The 18,796-nt window shown below is 47.4% G+C and overlaps 2 protein-coding genes across 4 annotated transcripts in view; both read left to right on the forward strand.

The window, feature by feature from the left end:
• The window catches only part of LOC144106489 (uncharacterized), a 492,993-nt gene that overhangs the window by 196,197 nt on the left and 278,000 nt on the right, over nucleotides 1–18,796 (forward strand). The window lies entirely within an intron of this gene.
• Ns1 (Nucleostemin 1) overlaps nucleotides 1–18,796 on the forward strand; it is a 72,311-nt gene that overhangs the window by 22,847 nt on the left and 30,668 nt on the right. For both annotated transcript variants that reach the window (XR_013309253.1, XM_077640278.1), the window contains exons 7-8: nucleotides 67–170; nucleotides 5,894–6,023. Coding sequence is in view for 1 of the 2 variants with exons in the window: in XM_077640278.1 (XP_077496404.1) it covers nucleotides 67–170; nucleotides 5,894–6,023 (234 nt within the window). In the remaining variant the exon portion in view is untranslated. The remainder of the gene's footprint in view (nucleotides 1–66; nucleotides 171–5,893; nucleotides 6,024–18,796) is intronic.

Consider the following 18,796-nt stretch of genomic DNA (forward strand, 5'->3'; position numbering starts at 1 on the left):
GAGGTGATCTGAACAAATGCACAGAACATGCTGCGTGATTTGCCACACTGCTGCTTTTGTGTGCAGACCTGATCCCCCGTGAGAACTTGACCAAGTGGCTGCGCTACCTGCGTCGAGAGCTGCCCACCGTGGCCTTCAAGGCGTCCACCCAGTCCCAGAGGCAAAACCTGGTCAGTGTCATGCAACAGCTTTCAAGTGGCGCTGTTACCATATATACTCGCGTAAAGGCTGTACCCTTACTTAGCAGCTGGTAATTGAAAAAAAATGAAAACTCCTAAGCAACCAACCCTTAGGAAGCTGAGCGCAACAGCATTACAGGTTCTTACAGCTCTACAAGCATCATTAGAGCAGGCATGCATCAGTCTTGGAGCCTCTTTCTTTTTGAAAAACGCTCCTTTGCCGCTCCTTTTCCCCCAACAGCCGTGCCATGCACCCCGTTGCATGACTCAACGCGCCATCCGCAGAGCAGTGGAAACTTTCTACACGCTCCTACTGCCGCACTGTTGGCGCCCTGCCAACCCCTCGACTTTGAGTGTTTGGCGTCATACCTCGCTCTCATTGGTTGCCTGTGGTGTGACATCACAACCATTGCTGACCAATTCTAAAATGGTGTAACAACACGCACTGCTTTTCCTCCGAACTTCAGCTAGAATGCTGTCACGTTGAAAGAAATGTCAGCCAAAAAAACTGGTAAGGGTTTAACGTAGTTAAACCGAGTAGATGTGTGAAAGCTTGTGCTTAGCCTGATTGGTTCATGGTTTTGCTTTGCTGGATCATCGGCACGTCTGGTGACGGTAGTAGACTCAAGTTAAGCTCAGGTCGAGGTTAAGCTGATCGCATCTGCTCGTACCGCAGGTGGAAGTTGATGAAGACGACAATGTGCAATGCACAGCATGAGACTGTGTGTTGCAGTTTAACATGAGGCATGATTGGTTGCAGCGATGGCATAGAGCTCTCATGCACTGACCAGCGAAACTGATCTGTTTGCGCTGTCGCAGGTTCAAATCCCAGTCATGGCAATATGTAGTTTATTTATTTATTTATTTATTTATTCAAGCTCAAGGCTTCAGCAATGGCCCGGCTTTTGCAGCTTTGGTCGTGATGTAGAGCTTTTGCTGTAAAATTGGAGGGGACACATAAGCTCTGCCCTAAGATTATGGCACAATAACTCTAGTGGGTTAATGCCCATATATGCTGAATTGGTTATTCTCAACTTTACATTCATAGATCCCTGCAGTCCTCATACCACTCCTGGTGCAGTGGTATAGCGGTTAAGCAAGGGCCCTGCAATGGAAGGTGCTGCCATCAGTGGCGCTTTTGCAACCCAGATTACTCCTCCTGGGCAATTTCTCGGGACCAATTATTAATTTAAATGCTACCTGCCAAAATGGTCAGTTTGCTCACAGCCCGATCGGCAGGTTGTAATGATGCCACAAATTCACGTGAGCCTGGTTGCTTCTCTGGGGATTTTTCACTTGCAACACTGACGACAGATTTTCTGTACAACCGGAGCTTTAACGCCAGAATTGCTTCATGTGTGCATAATTTTACCTGCATGGCGCGTTCCACTGGAAGCTAATAGACTGTAACTGTCTGCAACATTCAGTACAGTGACGGACGCGTTGTCCCTCGCGCTGGACTACTTCCGCCTGGAACTGCGAGCGCATGGTGCTGTGGCACTGCTAATTTGTCTTGTGCACTCGGTGTTCGTGCCAGAAAAGGCAGAGTGTTATGCTTCACGAAAGGTAGAATGGGGGGCACCGACGCTAGCTGCAAGTTTCCTTGTGGCAATGCAGCACCTGCTAGGCTTGGGCGCCAGTGGAATATGTGCCATAATAGCATGCCGTTCGTCTAGTGTCGCTAGGCTTAGCGTGCTTCACATCAAAGCTGCAGTGAAAGTGCCTTACCATCACACGATAACCTCACATTAAAATGAACATATAATGGATTTCCAAAAGACCTTCGACAATGAAGCGTGAGGAAAAGCAGCAGAGGTGAATGCCACCTCACACTTGACCGTAGGTCTCATGCGTGGAGCGCCACTCCGAACCGTTGGCCAAAACATCATCAGAGAGTTTTAGCACTGCCGCACAGTAAGCACGCTAACTGCGACCAAACGGCATATGTGGTAAGACCTGCAACGGTTGGTTAATTTGCATTGGTCGTCGGGCGCTATGAAGGATCTGCAATGGCTGCATAATTCGGCGTAAAAACGCGTACCACAGCGTAAAAGAGGGAGACGTAATCGATGCTCCACTTTAGTTGGGAAAATTTAATGAAACAGTTCCAGTCCTGTGTAAGGGTCTCACCCCATCAAAGCCGTGAGAAAAAAAGCGCGGCCCCTACATGAGTATGGCTGAAGCAATTCGGTATGTGGCTATCGTAAAAACTGGACTATAGGTCAGACCAGAATATAGGTCGACCCCTTAACTAACCAATTCTAAAAATGAAAAAGATCTTTTTCAATGGAAAAAGTACCGAAAGATACTGCTCGTATGAACATCTGGCCAATTTTTTAACAGTATTGCACGCCCATCGACCTGCGTGTTTGTTTCTGGCACACAGAAGTACGGCGCCATAGAGCGAAGCCCTTCCTCTTCATGAATCGCCGCACCCAGGATGGCGAGCCCTTGAATTGCGCCCTCGTGAGTCTAGAGGCACGCGCGATCTCTATGGCATTCACGCGGATGCATTCGGCAGTCACAGGCAGTGATCTTGTACGCAGCGCAACCTTTCCTTTCAATTCTGGATACGTTCCAGTCCACCCATGAAATGATGTTTTCTTCTGGTTGCTGCAAGTTGTAATACGCAGCTTCTGCCTCCGCCAGTACTGAATGCCCTTTTCGGATACTCCAAATTCGTTCCTTGCTGCCAGGTTGCTGTGAGCTTCCGCATACTCAATCGCATTTTTCTTGAAGGCGACGGTGAATTGCCGTTGGCTTCCGCTTATTTTTAAACAAACTGTGAAAAAGCAGCCTTTTCACAAAATAGCTTTGAAACGATGAAAACGCAATATGGCAGTGCGACAACGTCTCCACGCCGCACTGCTGCTGATGGCGATAGTGATGAAGGCTGTCGACTCCAGCCGCCCATTGTTGCAAGACTTCCATAGTTTTTCCGCCAATGACCAGTATATGAGACGGGGGTCGACTTTTGCCATGGTTTTTTTTTGAAAAAAACTTTGACCTATATTCCGGTTTTCACGGTGGTTGTGCCCAACATTTCAGGAATGGGTGAAATGCGAAGGCAGTAAGAAGCAAGTGTGATTCTTGTTCTGGTTTTGTTAGGGTATTTAAGAATGAAGCAGGGAAGTTTGGTGCTTGTTTGACCATGATTGTTAAAAGGGGAAGAGGGTCTAGAAAAAAAATTATTTATGAAGTCAGGTATGAAATTTTCAGGGACCACGTATATTTGCATGCTGATTTCAGATATGTAATTTAATTTTATGTAAAATGAGTCTTTGTTCACTTATGTAATACATTGAGTAATTTTTTGCCTAGAACTTTCAAGAAATTTTGCTACAAGGAACTTCCTGAAATGCATTGCATGAGTTTCTTTTACAAATCAAGGAATAATGCAATCAGTGTAAAATTATCATCCTGCCTATCATAGAAGTTGATGGTTTGGTTTTATCGGGTTTAACATTCCAAAGTGATTCAGGCCATGAAGGATGCCTTAGTGGAGGGTTCCGAATGATTTCGACCACCTGAGTTTTTTTGAATGATAAAAAAATGCGAAAATTTCTATTTGTAAAAATGGCATAATTCGGGATTTATCTACTCTAAACTACCTGAATAAAAAGTGTCAAGGCCTAATTCGACCTCCAATACTAAAAAATTATATATTTCACGCCTCCGAAGAGCAGAAATGGGGATTTTGAAGCGAAATGTGGCAGAACGTCGCGCCCGTCACTTCCCGCGACCGTGCCCCTGATGGCCGTCATGTAGGTTTTGTTTGAAAACGGGGCCCTTTCCCCCACATCGGGGTAATATTCACTGCTGCCAAATGTTTTTGGAACGTCCGCTTTCCACTGTTTTTTTTTTTTCCTTTTCAGGCCTCTACGACTCCCGACTGGCTGGCGGGCGCACTTTAAATGCGTTTTTCTCGGCTTCATGTTTTTTGCCAATGTGACTGGCCTTATGGAAGTTTTTATTATGTTTTTGTGGTGCAATTTCTATTAATCTTGGACTGTTGAATTGAGAAAAAACTAAACGTGGAGCTATGCTATTCTTTTTTTGGCTGAGTCAAACATTACAAATTTTGTTAACCATAATGTCACTTAACTATACTTTATAATTATGGTGCTTGAACTTAATTGAACATTTTTATATGACGATTTACCTTAAAAACAGTATAATTAGCATAGCTCTAGACGGCAGCTCTTTGGCTTAAAATCAGTTGCTGGGCGAGTTGGTATTTCATGCTTACATTCACAGCGCAAAGATGAACTCGGACATGAGGGGAGACACCACAAAACGCCGACTTCAACAACATTTTGTGGTGTCTCCCCTCGTGTCCATGTTTGTCTTTGCGCTGTGAATGTAAGCTCTTTGGCTACGGCTTCATTTCAATCGAAACCAAAAAATGTTGAAAGAAAGTGTCTTAATGACCCCTTAAGAATTTAGCTAATTACTAATTAAGCTTCAGTTATTTTCATATATTATGGGACCTAATTTAGGTATACTGAAACTAATTGTATTTTCGAAAACAGGAAGAAGAAACAGATATGCGTACCCAATTTCATCACGATATCTTTAATAATAAATATTTTCATTTCATGATTCGCATCTCCCCTTAACATGCACTGACATCACACAGTGCGCGAACTTCGTGCATTTCACCTCTATCGGAATGCGATCGCTGCTGCCGTAATCGAACCCTTGTCTCTCTGGTCAGCAACTGAGGAGCCACCATAGCAGCTTAAAGGGGCTCTGAAACGCCTTCCGAGGAGAGCACATTAACTCACTTAATCACTGCACTGTGTTGCCATGAAAACCAGAGCCAAATAATACTCTACTACACGCAGCAGACGACCTACAATCACGCGTCAAAGTTTGCAAGCCCTTCCCGGCGACTTTTTCATGCTCGCGCCCTCCTCCGTCCCCCGCATCTGCGCAGACAAGGTGAGAGGTGGCCATTGGTTATATTCTTTCAGACGTCAGGCAGCTACCGTGGCCGCGGCCAATAAGCCGCTTAGCTCCCACCGGTCGGGAAGCTCCGCTCCCAGAAGGGGGGTCGGCGAAGGAGCGCCTACCTTCCAGGGTGCAAAAAGTGACGAGAGGAGAGGGAAAGGTGCGAAGACGCTGAAATTCAAATTTTAACTACAGATAACTCAGCTTCTACAAAGCGCATTTAAAAAATTCTTGCTGGACACTATTCGTGAAGTGGCGTGCTTCAATATCCCAGGCATGCCGCAACTTTATTAGAGCCCCCTTCACTGCCCCTTTAAGAAGTTGAGTTACAACGTTGTGAAGTTGCCGTGTCATTAATGGGAAGAGAAAATTGTATTCCTGTTTCTGAAGTGACTTCAAAATTCTGCAATTAAACTTTTGTATTAGGCAGGGTAATAGTTTTACCCTTATTGCATTCCTTGATATCAAGAGGAACTAATGGTGTGCATTTTAGCAAATTCCCTGCAGCAGAATTTCTTGAAAGCTCTCTGCAGAAAGTTTACTAGCATATTACACCCATGCATAAGGGCTTGTTTTGCATAAAATAAAATTATATATTTGGAATCAGAACATTAAAATGCAGGTTTCTTGAATATTCCAAAATTGTGACTTGATTAATAAAAAATTTTTCCAAGTCCCTCTTGAAACTTGATAGTTGATGGAACACTGAGCTGTGCACAGGAAGTCTGCGCGTGCTGCATAGTGTTGGTTGTGCATTGCAGTCTCAGCAGAAGGCAGCCCCCCCCAGCGTGGAGACCAGAGCCTGCTTGGGTGCCCAGCTGCTGCTGAAGCTGCTGGGGAACTACTGCCGCAACCAGGGGATCCAGGGGTGCATCACAGTCGGCGTTGTTGGTCAGTGAGGCTGCCACCCTCCGTCAGAGTCCAATTGATGGTGATACTCTTGGCAGAAGGTGTGCGTGGAGGGTTATACACAATTTTCCAGATGAGTCATGGTTCACACCCCTCTGTAGTAAAGTTGCTCAAGCCAGCAAAAGTCTCTACTATTGTATATCAGTAAGGGTCTGGGAATATTCGAAATTTCGAATAAAAATCGAATATGTTTGATAATCGGTTCATATTCTTATTCAAGTAATTTATATTTGAAAATTTTCTAATATTTGCCAGCGATCGTATACCACGCTGACTTCCACAAATTCGACCATGGCAGCACCGCAGTATCTGGGCAAATTATCCAGCAATCAAATGTAAAGTGCAAGGAAAAAAATACAAATGCATCCTCTTTGCGTCTCCTGGGTTTATCTCTTGGGCTGATCGCATTCAGATGCTGCTAGGCTTGACCTCATGCGAAATTCTGCAAGTGGACTTTCACACATAAAACACCTGATGTGAATAAGATGGCTTACCACCTGCTTCGAACCAGTGGCGTAAATTCACGGGGGCATGCGGTCGGGATCGGAGTCCGAACCAAAGTAGCGGCGAGTACGGCCGTGCCCAGTCTAAATACCGGCTCGTGCAACCTTTAGCGCCAAATGTACAGTTACTTTTTGCTTCGTTCCTCGAATTTAAAGCCTGCGTTGTGCCCTTTAAGCATTCCAGTTCAGCGGTTGTACTATTTGTGCAGCATTTAACCAGCATTGCTTTCTCACTTTATAATCACAGCCTCCATGTTAATTTATTTTTACCTTTGCGTGGTGCCAACCCTCAGACGCGCAGTACTTACCAACCTTTACATCCCTGTCTCAACCACAGATTGAACTGATGTCAGAAAAGCAGGCTTAAATCTAAACACAATCACACGTAGTCATGGAATGCCCTTTGATTGTTGGTGGATTCTAATTATGATAGTACTGTTTTTTTTGAACATCTGCTTCTGTTGAGGCATTCTGTGGAAGGGAAGATGCCTCATCTCCCCCGCGGGCTCCCCGTGTTGCAATGTGCTGCTCATATCATTCGATGCCGACTGAGTAGTCCCGGGACTAAGCAGTCGGGGGGGGGGACGTTCGCATGCTGTGCCCCCCCCCCCCAGAACAGATCATGCTATAAAAATACGGTGATATAGAACTGACAGAGTTATCAAAGTTAACAAGGCTGCTGATGTAAGGAAGTTTAACATGGAGAGAACTGAGCATGCTCTGAAGAACGGAGATATGGAATGTAAAGTGCCAGGACATCCCACCTAGCTATTGAAGTTAATAAATAAGTGCAAGGTAGCTGACATAAGGACGTTAATATGGCGAGAACAGAGCATGCTTTAAAGAACGGAGGTAGCCTAATAGCGGCAAAGAGGAAACTAGGCATAGGCAAAAACCAGATGTATGCATTAAGAGACAAAGAGGCAATGTCGTTAGCAATATGGATAAGAAAGTTAAAGCAGCCGAAGAGTTATAGGCAAATCTACGCACCAGCGAATGCAACAAGGACGTTAATGAGAGAGCCAGTAGCATGCAGCAATGAAAGAGGAAGTAAAGAAAGCCTTGGGAGCAATGCAAAGGGGGAAAGCAGCTGGTGAGGATCAGGTAACAGCAGATCTGTTGAAGGATGGTGGGGAGTTTGTGCTAGAAAAACTAGCCACCCTGTCTACGCAATGCCTTATGACCTTGAGCCTGCCAGAAGCTTGGAAGAATGCTGACATTATCTTAATTCTTAGGGAAGGAGACGTCAAGGACTTGAAAAATACAGACCGATCAGCTTACTGTCTATTGCCTACAAGGTATTTACTAAGGTAATCGCTTATAAGAATCAGGGCAACCTTGGACTTCAATCAACTAAATGATTAGGCAGGCTTTCGTAATGGATACTCCATATAAAACCATATTCAAACTATCAATCAGATGATACAAAATCTAGAAATTCGCACAATATAACCAGCCCCTATATATAGCATTCATTGATTACGAGAAAGCATTTGACTCGGTGGAAACCTCAGAAGTCATGCATACATTAGAGATTCAGGCCGTAGGAGAGGCTTATGGAAAAATACTGGAAGATATCTGTAATGACTGCACAGCTACCGTAGCCTTCCGTTAAGTCTGTAATAAAATTCTAATAAGGAAGGGTGTCAGGCAGGGAGACACGATTTCTCCAGTGCTATTCACTGCCTGCTTACATGCGGTATTCCGAGGCCTGATTTGGGAACAGTTGGGAATAAGAGTTAGTGGAGAATACCTTAGTAGTCTGCGATCCGCTGATGACATTGCATTGCTAAGTCAGCCAGGAGGTGAACTGCAAACCATGGTCAATGAGTTAGACAGACAGAGCAGAGCGGTGGGTCTAAAATTTAACATGCAGAAAACCAATGTAATGTTCAACAGTCTAGCAAAAAAGTGGCAGTTCACACTTGGTAGTGAATTGCTGGAAGTGGTAAGGGAATATGTCTACTCAGGGCGGGCAGTGTCCGCTGATCGAGATCATGACAGGGAAATGAATGAGGATGGGGTGGAGCACATATGGCAAGTTCTCTTAGTTAATGGCAGTTTACCAGTATTCCTCAAGAGAAAAGTATACAACAGTTATATCTTACCAGTACTTATCTGTGGGGCAGAAATGTGGAGGCTAACGAAAAGGGCTCAGCTCAAGTTAAGGTCAACGCGGCGAACTATGGAAAAAAAAATTATAGGTATAATGTTGAGACCGGAAGTGGGCAGAGAGGGTGAGAGAAGAAACGCGTGTCAATGACATCCTGGGTGAAATCATGAGGAAGAAATGGGCTTGGGCAGGGCACGTAATGCAAAGGCAAGATAACTGTTGGTCCTTAAGGGTAACAGAGTGGATTCCAAGAGAGGGCAAGCGTAGCAGAGGATGGCAGAAAGTTGGGTGAGCGGATGAGATTAAGAAGTTATGAAGATACAGTGGCCGCAGCAGGTGGAGGACAAGGTTAAATGGAGAGACATGGGAGAGGAATTTGCCCTGCAGTGGTCGTAGTGGGGCTGATGATGATGCTTCTCTTTGGGGCTCCTTTCGCATGCATAGAAAGTCCTAAACGCACTTCCATGGCTCTCCATCTGCCTTCTTGGTAACGAAGTGGGTGGCTGCACTGAGCGGTCGAAGTTGGGGCATGCGTGCACGCTTCTGCTGTATTTTCCCATTGGCCGCTTGAATCCTACACAGTCCTCGTCTATTGGAGCCTAGAAATTGCTTATGGCAACATGAAATACATGGATGACAGAAATATGCCTGGGAGGCAGCCAGCGCAACTGCATCTGATACAGCATTGCCGATGCGACGTTTGCCATGACTGTAATTCCTCACTAAAACCAAGTCAGTGGGACGGCAGAAAAATTCGCTATAAGTGGTAATTCGATATATGCGACCACCTGAGAAAATCTAAAACGGTCGAGCTTTAATGGCGCTGCAGCTGCGAGGAAGCCAAATACAATGTATTCAGTGAGCTTTGGCTGTTTCTGTTGAGTTGAGGAAAGCAGGACCGTTGAGAAGTCAACCGGACAGCTTTATTCCAGCCAGGCGAATGTCGGCCTGACCCCAAGACGCGTGCCAGCCGCCGCGAGCCTCGCGCGAGCGTGCAGCACCACAGTGCAGCCAATCCATGCCAAACAGACGGCCTAGCCACTGCATGTGACTACTGCCTACATCTCCCCTGAAACATAGGAGAGAGTCTTGGGCGGAATTACACAGCGTCCACTCCTGGTGTGATGGTGCGAAGAGGCGTCCACACAGGTCACGTGTGATTCTCCCAGAGAACTTCCGTCCAGAGACGCGTCGTCTACGTCTGTCTCTGCGTCTGTATGCACAGATGCCTTACTGTCTTCACCTCCTGATGCCTCACTGTCTTCACCTTCTGATGCCTCGTTGTCTCCACCTCCTCTCCCAGACTTGGGAAAAGGAACAAGGTGGGTCCTACTTCGCTGCACGGTGCCGTCTCCAGTGTCCAAGATGTAGGACCGAGGCTCGTCTGCGGGCCTCTGCACGTTCCCTGTCCTCTCCAGGTCCGTGACTCAGACTTCATCCCCCTTGAGAAGAATTGGAAGCTGACGCACGCCATGTCGCTTGTCATAGTCTCAACACTGCTGCGCACGGTATTCTTCTTAAAAATTTCGGAGTTTGGTGGTGGCTCCTGGCAAGCGGGGAACCAGCATTCAGGAAGTGACAGGAAGCTTTGTCCTTAACCGCCTCCCCATCAGTAGTTCAGAAGGGCTGTAGCCGTTTTTGAGTGGTGTTGACCTGTAGGTTAGGAGGGTCATGTATGGGTCCTGAGTCTTTTTTCAATGAAGACTTGATGATTTTCACTGCAGCTTCGGCGAGTCCGTTGCTCTGGTGGTAGTGTGGGCTAGAGGTGATATGCGTGAAGCCGTATTCACGAGCAAACCTAGTAAAGTCGGACGACGAAAACTGCGGACCATTGTTGGAGACCACCACATCTGGGATACCGTGGCGGGCGAAAATTGACTTGCTGTGTGTGATTACTATACCTGAGGCTAACTTTTCCAGACGAACCAGTTCAGGATATCGGGAGTAGTAATCGGTCGCGAATAACCACCAGTGGGTATTGAAGAAAAACAGGTCCATTGCAGCTCTCTCTCACGGCCTTGAAGGAAACTCGAAGGACGAGACGGTTCCGATAAATCCACCTTCACTGTGGGGTCCAGATGCTTCAACGATGTCAACCCGGCGTGACATGCAGACAGACACATAGTGGCCCTTCTTGTGGCAGCCCCTGCATACCCGCGTCCGTGCTGGGCACAGTGAACGCGGATGTCATTCTTTCCCACACCAACAACACAATGTCGAAACGCTGTCAGCTGGACGCGGATGTGGCCTTGATTCAAAGTGCTCTCAGCTCTCAGTGCGTGAGCAGCGTTTGTAGGGTGCCTGACTTGCTGTCTGCCCGATGCAACTTCGTTGACGGTCAGCGTTTTGGGGTGAAGTTCCGCTTGCTTCTGACGAACGCTTTCGACCTGCCTGATACTCTCAAGCGCCTTCTGAAGAGTAAGATCAGCATTAAGTTGCAGTCTCGCTGACAGTTTCTGGTCTTGAATGCCGACGACCAGTCTGTCTCGAACCAGTTCCTCTCGGAGGGTGGTAATGGTTGGAAAGCGCGTGAAGCACAGTTACGAAGTCTTCTACGGATTCGCTGTTGTTTTGGACCCTCGTGTTGCGCGCCCGTTCAAAACTGACGTTGCGCTGCGGTATGAACTAGCTGTCGAACTGCTTTACGACGAGTTCCAATTTCTGAGCATTCTCACCGGAGAGTTGGAAGGTTCCGAAGACGTCCTCGGCCTGGTCGCCCATCAAGTAAAGAGCGTGTCGACTTGGTGTGATCCTGATTTGTCGCAGAGACCGGAAGCCGTGTAGAAATGCTCGAACTGGTTCCTCTATTTTGGCCAGTCGGCAGGAGTCGTGAACCAGAAGGCCTCGGGCGGTTGAATGACGAAGGACGCCATGTACTGGCCGCGTTGTCCACGCCGTAGGCACTACTGTGACGTGTGCCACCGTCAGTGGGTATCCGAGCGAGAGGACGCAGCCCCGGTTGTGCTTACTGTAGGAATTGCGTTACTTCTGACACCATGTTGAGTTGAGGAAAGCAGGACCGTTGAGACGCCAACCGGACAGCTTTATTCCAGCCAGGCGAATACCGGCCCGAGCCCCAGACGCGTGCCAGCTGCCGCGAGCCTCGTGCGCAGCAGCGCAGCGCAGCCAAGCCAATGCCAAGCAGACGGCCTAGCCACTGCATGGGGCTACTGCCTACAACAGTTTCAAGTTCTTATCAGGCGAGTGCAACCCCTGCTCTAATCTGGCCAAGCATTGCGCGAGGCCGTGGTCGCCACCCATCCATTCGATTATCGGGGTATTTCGAACCGCGAAGGAAATGGTCGGTTTTATGGGGGTATTTTGGGGTATTTCGAAGGCAGTGGCCTCTTTTATGGAGGGGGGTCACAGAAGACTGCAAAAGTATCGCACTGGAAAGCGCCACAAACGTCATGGTTGGAGTCTGGTGTTTGTTGTGCTCAAAAAACTATTAGCCATTCATGGTGAGTACGCAGCGCGATCGTGAAAACTGAACGGTTTTGCAGTAGAGGCTTTGCATGATTACTGGGCAATTTTTTCCCGAGGTGTGCAGTCGTGAAGTTTGCAGAGCAAGAGTTTTCGACGCACCGTTGTCGATGAAAATGTGCTAATTCTAAGGTCCGAGTGTCAGTGTTTGCGCAGCGTCGCGTCTGCGCCGTTGACAAATGTCTAGGAACAAAATTCAATGAACCTAACACGCATTTAGACCATTTGTCTAGTCGTATGACCCGAATCGAGCATGACCGGCTTGAGAAAATCGCCGGGGAAACACTGTGGTTGCGTTGACCCGCCATTTGACAGCCTGACTCGCCGCTGGCAACGCTCGGATTTTTCGTGTTTTCGGAAAGTTGTCGGTCGATTTGCACCGTCAAAAGTGCAACGAAGCGAGGGGCAGTGTTTTACTGCGACACAGGCAGATTATAGCGTGCTGCAATCAAATATTTAGACCGGCTTCCCCAAAGTCATCGTCCCTCCTCACGTTCAACACGGCAATGGGCATGCGACCAGACAGCAGCTTGAAAACACCGTTGTTCACACAAGCACGACCTGCGGGTCGCCTTCTCGTTTGAAACGAAAACTCTCGGGAATGACGTTGTTCGAGCGCTTTCGTGAGTTTCGTCTGCTTTGGCCGATGTGAAATGGTTAGGCTTAGCGACTATGGCAGCCAGGGAGCAGCCCAGTTTGTCACCCGGCGCGTCCACGGTCGGTGTCGTTGCCGAAAGCTCGGCTCGCTCGCGACTGGCAAGTGTGAATGGGCTCATAATCGGAGGGACACTTCTTTTGTGCTTTTTGGCATGTTTCAGCACCAGAAGTGCTCTTTAGAGCGGTAAAATTTTGCTCATCGAGTGCTCCCCATGGAATGATACGGCGCAAGTCTGCCCACTGTCTTTTGGTCATTTTTCGGCATCCAAGAGACCACGGTTTTCTGGCATCGCAAAGCGTCATGAAAACTTTATTTTCGTATGGATTCTATCATGGGGGTCACCAGCGATGCAATTGCGACAGATTCGAGTGCTCTGCACCATGAAATTTGACAGCTTCCGTTCACTTTGCTGCAAACAGCTGGGGGCACTCTGCATTCGCTTGGTACCCATTACTAGGCAGGTCATTGGTCTTAGCTTTGGTACTTTTGTGGCCTGTTCTGTGCCTACATGAGACTAATTCGTCAGGGATATTAATTTGACACTGCATGTGCAAAAGGGTCGCCATCTCTCGGCGGCGATGCCTCTGCTCTCCACTTCGCTCTAAGCGGGTCAAGCTCTTCGTGCGCTTGGAGTAGTGCGGCTTAAAATGCGGGCGTTTGGGTCGGGACTGGAAGAAATTTTGAATAAAGTGATATTTAGAGTAAAGCGATTTCGTTATAATGGGGGATTACTGTAGTTTCGTTTTTGTGCCTTCCGTCATTCGCTCCACAGTGGCAATGGAGCACTAACAGACAGACAGTAAGATGGATGCTAAGTGTAGGACTCTGTACCGCACCACCAGCAGGCTCAACAACAAGAACGGCAGATTGAGCAGTTGGTTTTCCATAGTTACTTATAAAACAGCAGCACGCACACAGAACATAGAAGGAAAAAGGACACACATGGCGCTGACAGTTAAGCTGGGTTTAGCAGAGAGACCATGCTTGCTTTTGAAGCAAAACATCAAGTGTGCATGCATGTGCAATGCCAAAAACATACACTTGTCACATCTAAAAATTGCCTCGTGGATGCACATGTGATCATCGCTGTTGTTCCCCCTGTTTAAACAAGCCCATTTTCTTGGATGACAAGGTTACGAAGGCTGACTAACACATCCATTTCCTTTTCTGGAAATATGAGACGCCCCTGACACTTCTCTTCTGCTGTGATCATTGTGAGCAAACACGACTTCGGTGCCAACAAAGAATGGTACACACTGACACTCGAAACGGCTTTGCAAGGTTTGTTGATTCCTTCTCAGGAATTTTGGTGCTTTAAAAACCTTACATTAATCCACCGGCTTGTCTGTCCTATATATACTTACGGCCTCAGGGCAAAGGAATCTGGTACGCAACAACAATCTTACAGGGAACAAACTTGTGTGCAACCATGTAAAAGAAACTTATTCCGTGAAGGACTATGGTAGCTGTGCATCCGCTATAGATATCTTCTAGTATTTTTACATCAGGCTCTTCTACACCCTGATTCTGCAATGCCTGCATCACTGCCGAGTTTCAACTGAGTCAAATGCTTTCTCGTAATCAATGAACGCTATGTACAGTCGACGACCGAAAATGCGGACGGCTGATTTTTCGGACGTGCTTGATTATTCGGACTTTTTCACGGCACCGCGACATGGCCCATAGAGCCAATGTATAAGAGCGCCTGAAATTTCGGACGCACTGCAACTGACCACTCGATTTTTCAGACCTCGCTCACACTCGCCGCCAATATCCAAGCCGCCATTTAATGTGTACAGTGGAACCTCATTAATTCAAACTGCAGGAGAGATCGAAACCTTGATCAAACAAAACAAAGTTCAAGCTTATAGGGAGCCTCTTAACTTGCGATGCTGAAATTCTGCGCGAGTCGGCACATTGCACCCGCGTGGTTTTGAATTCATACTGTTCTTGAATGTCGTCCGCCGCACGAACTTGAACCATAGTCTGAGCTAACGGAACTCATCTGTGCCGAGTCTTTCGTCCCGAATACGGAAAGAGGTAGTAGCGAAGTGCGTGGAAGGCATACGGCCTCACGAAGACTGTGAGCTCGGGAGGAAATGGTGGTGCATTTCAGAGCAAGGTCAGCGTACCCGCAGCAAAATGCACCGCAACCCGACTCTTCTATTGTAACACCGTTAACAACTGCCGTTCCGATGACAGGCAAGACGCCTAATTATACGCAAGCCATTATGCAGCCTGGATTAGGCTCGTCGAAAATAACGCGAACGCAGCGTACTGTGCGCTATGCAGAAAGTAGTTTTCGCTCAGCAACATGGGAAGAAGAGCGGTGACAAGTCACGCTGAAAGTAAGAAGCACCGACTGGCCATTACTGGAGCCGGGAAACCCTCAGTAGCCTCATTTTTGACACTGTTGGCCACTGTTGTGACCAATGCCGAGCCAGTGCCGTCAGTTTCTGCGCATCCTTCAAGTGCTTCAACCACGGCGACGGACGTCCAACCCAATCGTACATCAAAGGATATCTTTCAGCGTGACTTGGAGGTCATAAATGCAGAAGTGATGTGGTGTGTCAATGCTGCTATGACGCACACATCACTCCGTGCTGCCGTTGCATCGGCTTCTCTGTTCCCTTTGATGTTCCCACCATCAGCTACAGCCAAGAAAGTGCAGCGTGGCAAAGACAAGGTAGGATATACTATTGTCTGTGGCCTCGCACTTTTCTTCAAGGAGAACCTCGTGCCAGAAGTGAGCCAAGGACGAGGTGGCGTTTGACGAATCGTTAAACAAAGTTGCACAAAAAGAGCAAATGGACGTGTTGGTTCGCGCTTGGTCGGATGCAGAGTAGAACGTGAACACCCGCTACTTGACGTCATGCTTTCTGGGGAGCACGTGGGTGGAAGAATTGATGTCCGCTTTTAAAAGTGCCATAGATGGACTCTCCCAATCAAAAATTCATCAGATCTCAATGGATGGCGAATTGTAAACAAAATTTCTCCTTGAGATCAAACAAGAACTTTGTGAATCCAGCAACGGCCGTCGTATTCCAGAAGTTGATAGATGTGGCCTTCATGTTGTGAATGGCGCTTTCAAAACCGAACACCCAGCAACAGGTTGGCAACTTGCGGAATTTCTTCAGGCTTTGTACAACTTATTCAAATGGGTACCTGCCCGAAGCGCTGAATACGCACACGTAACCGGGAGCAGCATTTACCCTATGAAGTTTTGCGCTGTGTGGTAGCTTGAAAATGTTCGTGTAATTTCAAGAGCTGTGGAGATTCTTCCATTCCTAAAAAGTGTACGTTGAGTCGTGTAGAAACGAGGACAACCAACTAACCACCGCCAGTGAATGCGTGGCCGAAACAGCCATTCACGATCCTCTGCTATCTGCAAAGCTAACGTTTATGCTTGGCATCGTGGAGGAACTGCAGCTGTTCCTGGCTCAGTTCCAGACCGATTCGCCTATGCTTCCATTTCTTGGCGCAGCATTGAAGAACCTTCTACGATCACTAATGTGTAGAATAGTAAAGAAAAAAGTAATAATGGCGGCGGACATTCCGTTGAAGTTGATCAAGGTGGACATCGACCCGACTGCGAATGTAGCTGCGGCGCCCGAGGTTGACCTTGGGTATGCTACGAAGAATGCGCTTCGAAAGGCCCTGAAACTTTCAGATTTGGCTATCCTTGGGTTCAGAAGGGACTGCGCCACTTTTGTGAAGAACTGCGCCAAAAAGATTGTGGAGAGGTTGCCGTTGAAGTTCAGGCTGGCAAGGGGATCGTCATCTCTGGATCCCGCGTGCGCGCTGATTCCCAATCATTGGGAATGGCGACTAAATGATGCAATCGAAGAAATAAACACTACTCCTTACTATTCAAATAGGATTAAATCGTTTTTATTTTTTAACATGCTTGCTGGAGAGTGATAGCATCAGGTGGCATTGTGTCAGCCTGTTTTCGCATAAAACAAAGTATTGTGCTACTCAGGCAATCTTCCAAATGCACTCGGGGAAAACCTGGAAAACTCGGGGAGTTTGGAAACATCAACTTGGTAGACACCCTGATAATCGGTAAGCCACAGTTTGATGTATCACAATGCAGAGTGCATTGACCACTTCCTGAAATAACTTTTACTTTAAAAACATTCAAAACTAGTCATTTCTTCATGGTAAGGAAAGAGTTAAGCACGTGTGACACAGTCAAGCGTGGCGCACCCTCCCTCCCGCATAGGGCCTCTTGCTAAACTTGCTACTGCTGCTGCTGCTTTGTGCATCGCTCTTCTCAATGCTGTGACTGTTTGCCCCCTTTTTAACGTGAAAGTGTTCAAGGTCCCGTTCAGTGGGAAACGTGGCATCGGAGCCTCTGTGACTGGATTCTGATTGGTCGAGAGGGCAGTGATGTAGAAAAGCAGTTCCGCTTAAAAGGAAAAAGGTGGTCAAGTGGAATCGAACCACTGTCCTTTTGGTCGGGAGCTGGGCACACTACCTCTACAGCACCTGAGAACATTCATTCTGTGGAATAAATGGAGGCCTTGAACGAGTACCTCACACTGCACAGTAGGAAAATTACATTACAGGAACACTTCGTTAATTATGGTCACTAATTAGTGTCATCAATTAATGTCGATGATGCGTAATAAATCAGTATAAGATGGCAGCAAACGTGTAGATATCTGTGAAAGAGTGACCCAAGGGACCCTCAAGCAACTGTGTTTCCCACGCGTTTTGCTTCTACAGCCCCAAGGTCTTCAAATAGTTGGCTTCTCCTTTCAGCTCTAAGAGCACTTGCTGCTGGGCTAGTTGGTTTTGGTTCATAATTAAATAGTTTTTAGGCGCAAACAAGGACAAGACACATAGGGTAGGTGACAGGACGAAGCGCCATCGTAACGCTTCGTCCTGTCACCTACCCTATGTGTCTTGTCCTTTTTTGCGCCTAAAAACTATTTAATTATGAATCCTTTCAGCTCACCAGTCTGATGGCTAAGACAACTTGAAAAAGTGTTATTTTATCACCTTCACTATTTGTTGGCATTCCGATTTCACTGTTACATCTCTGTTGATTTGTGACGTTCTAGACTGCGCAAGTATGCGAAGTCGTCATTCCGCAGGAAGTACGTCGACATGGCCAAACGCTATTTGTTACACTGTTTAAACACCATTTAAAATGTCTACTATAAGGGGGGGGGGGGGGAAATGTCATCTATGGAAGGTCATTTGGGCTGCAATTTCACATTACTGTAGCCGTGTTTTTACTAGAGCGTGATTTTACAGTGCCGCCATTCCCAGATATGTTGAATTGTTGTCCATATTCTCATCAAGCCATGACAACTGGCATGGGCAGTGTCCTGGACAATATACAGACAGGCTGCCACAGGCACAGGCTGCCATGGGCACAGGTTAGGGCAAACCTGTGCCCGTGAAGAGTACAGTACCTTGGTAGTGGCTGAGCAGCCACAGTTGCCTCTACTAGGCTGCCACGGCACTCAGTCTTAATGGGGCAAACCTGTTCCCATGAAGAGTATAGTAACATGGCAGTGGCTGAGCAGCCACAGTTGCCTCTGCTGGGCTGCCACGGCACTGAGTCTTCATGGGGCAAACCTGTGCCCGTGAGGACTACGGTAACTTGGTAGTGGCTGAGCAGCCACAGTTGCCTCTGCTAGGCTGTCATGGCACTCAGTCTTAATGGGGCAAACCTGTGCCCATGAAGAGTATAGTAACATGGCAGTGGCTGAGCAGCCACAGTTGCCTCTGCTGGGCTGCCACGGCACTGAGTCTTAAAGGAGCAAACCTGTGCCTGTGAGGAGTACAGTAACTTGGTAGTGGCTGAGCAGCCACCGTTGCCTCTACTAGGCTGTCACGGCACTGAGTCTTAATGGGGCAAACCTGTTCCCATGAAGAGTATAGTAACATGGCAGTGGCTGAGCAGCCACCGTTGCCTCTACTAGGCTGTCACGGCACTGAGTCTTAATGGGGCAAACCTGTGCCCATGAAGAGTATAGTAACA

Source organism: Amblyomma americanum, chromosome 10, assembly GCF_052857255.1.
Source record: "Amblyomma americanum isolate KBUSLIRL-KWMA chromosome 10, ASM5285725v1, whole genome shotgun sequence".
NCBI classification, from domain to species: Eukaryota; Metazoa; Arthropoda; class Arachnida; order Ixodida; family Ixodidae; genus Amblyomma; species Amblyomma americanum.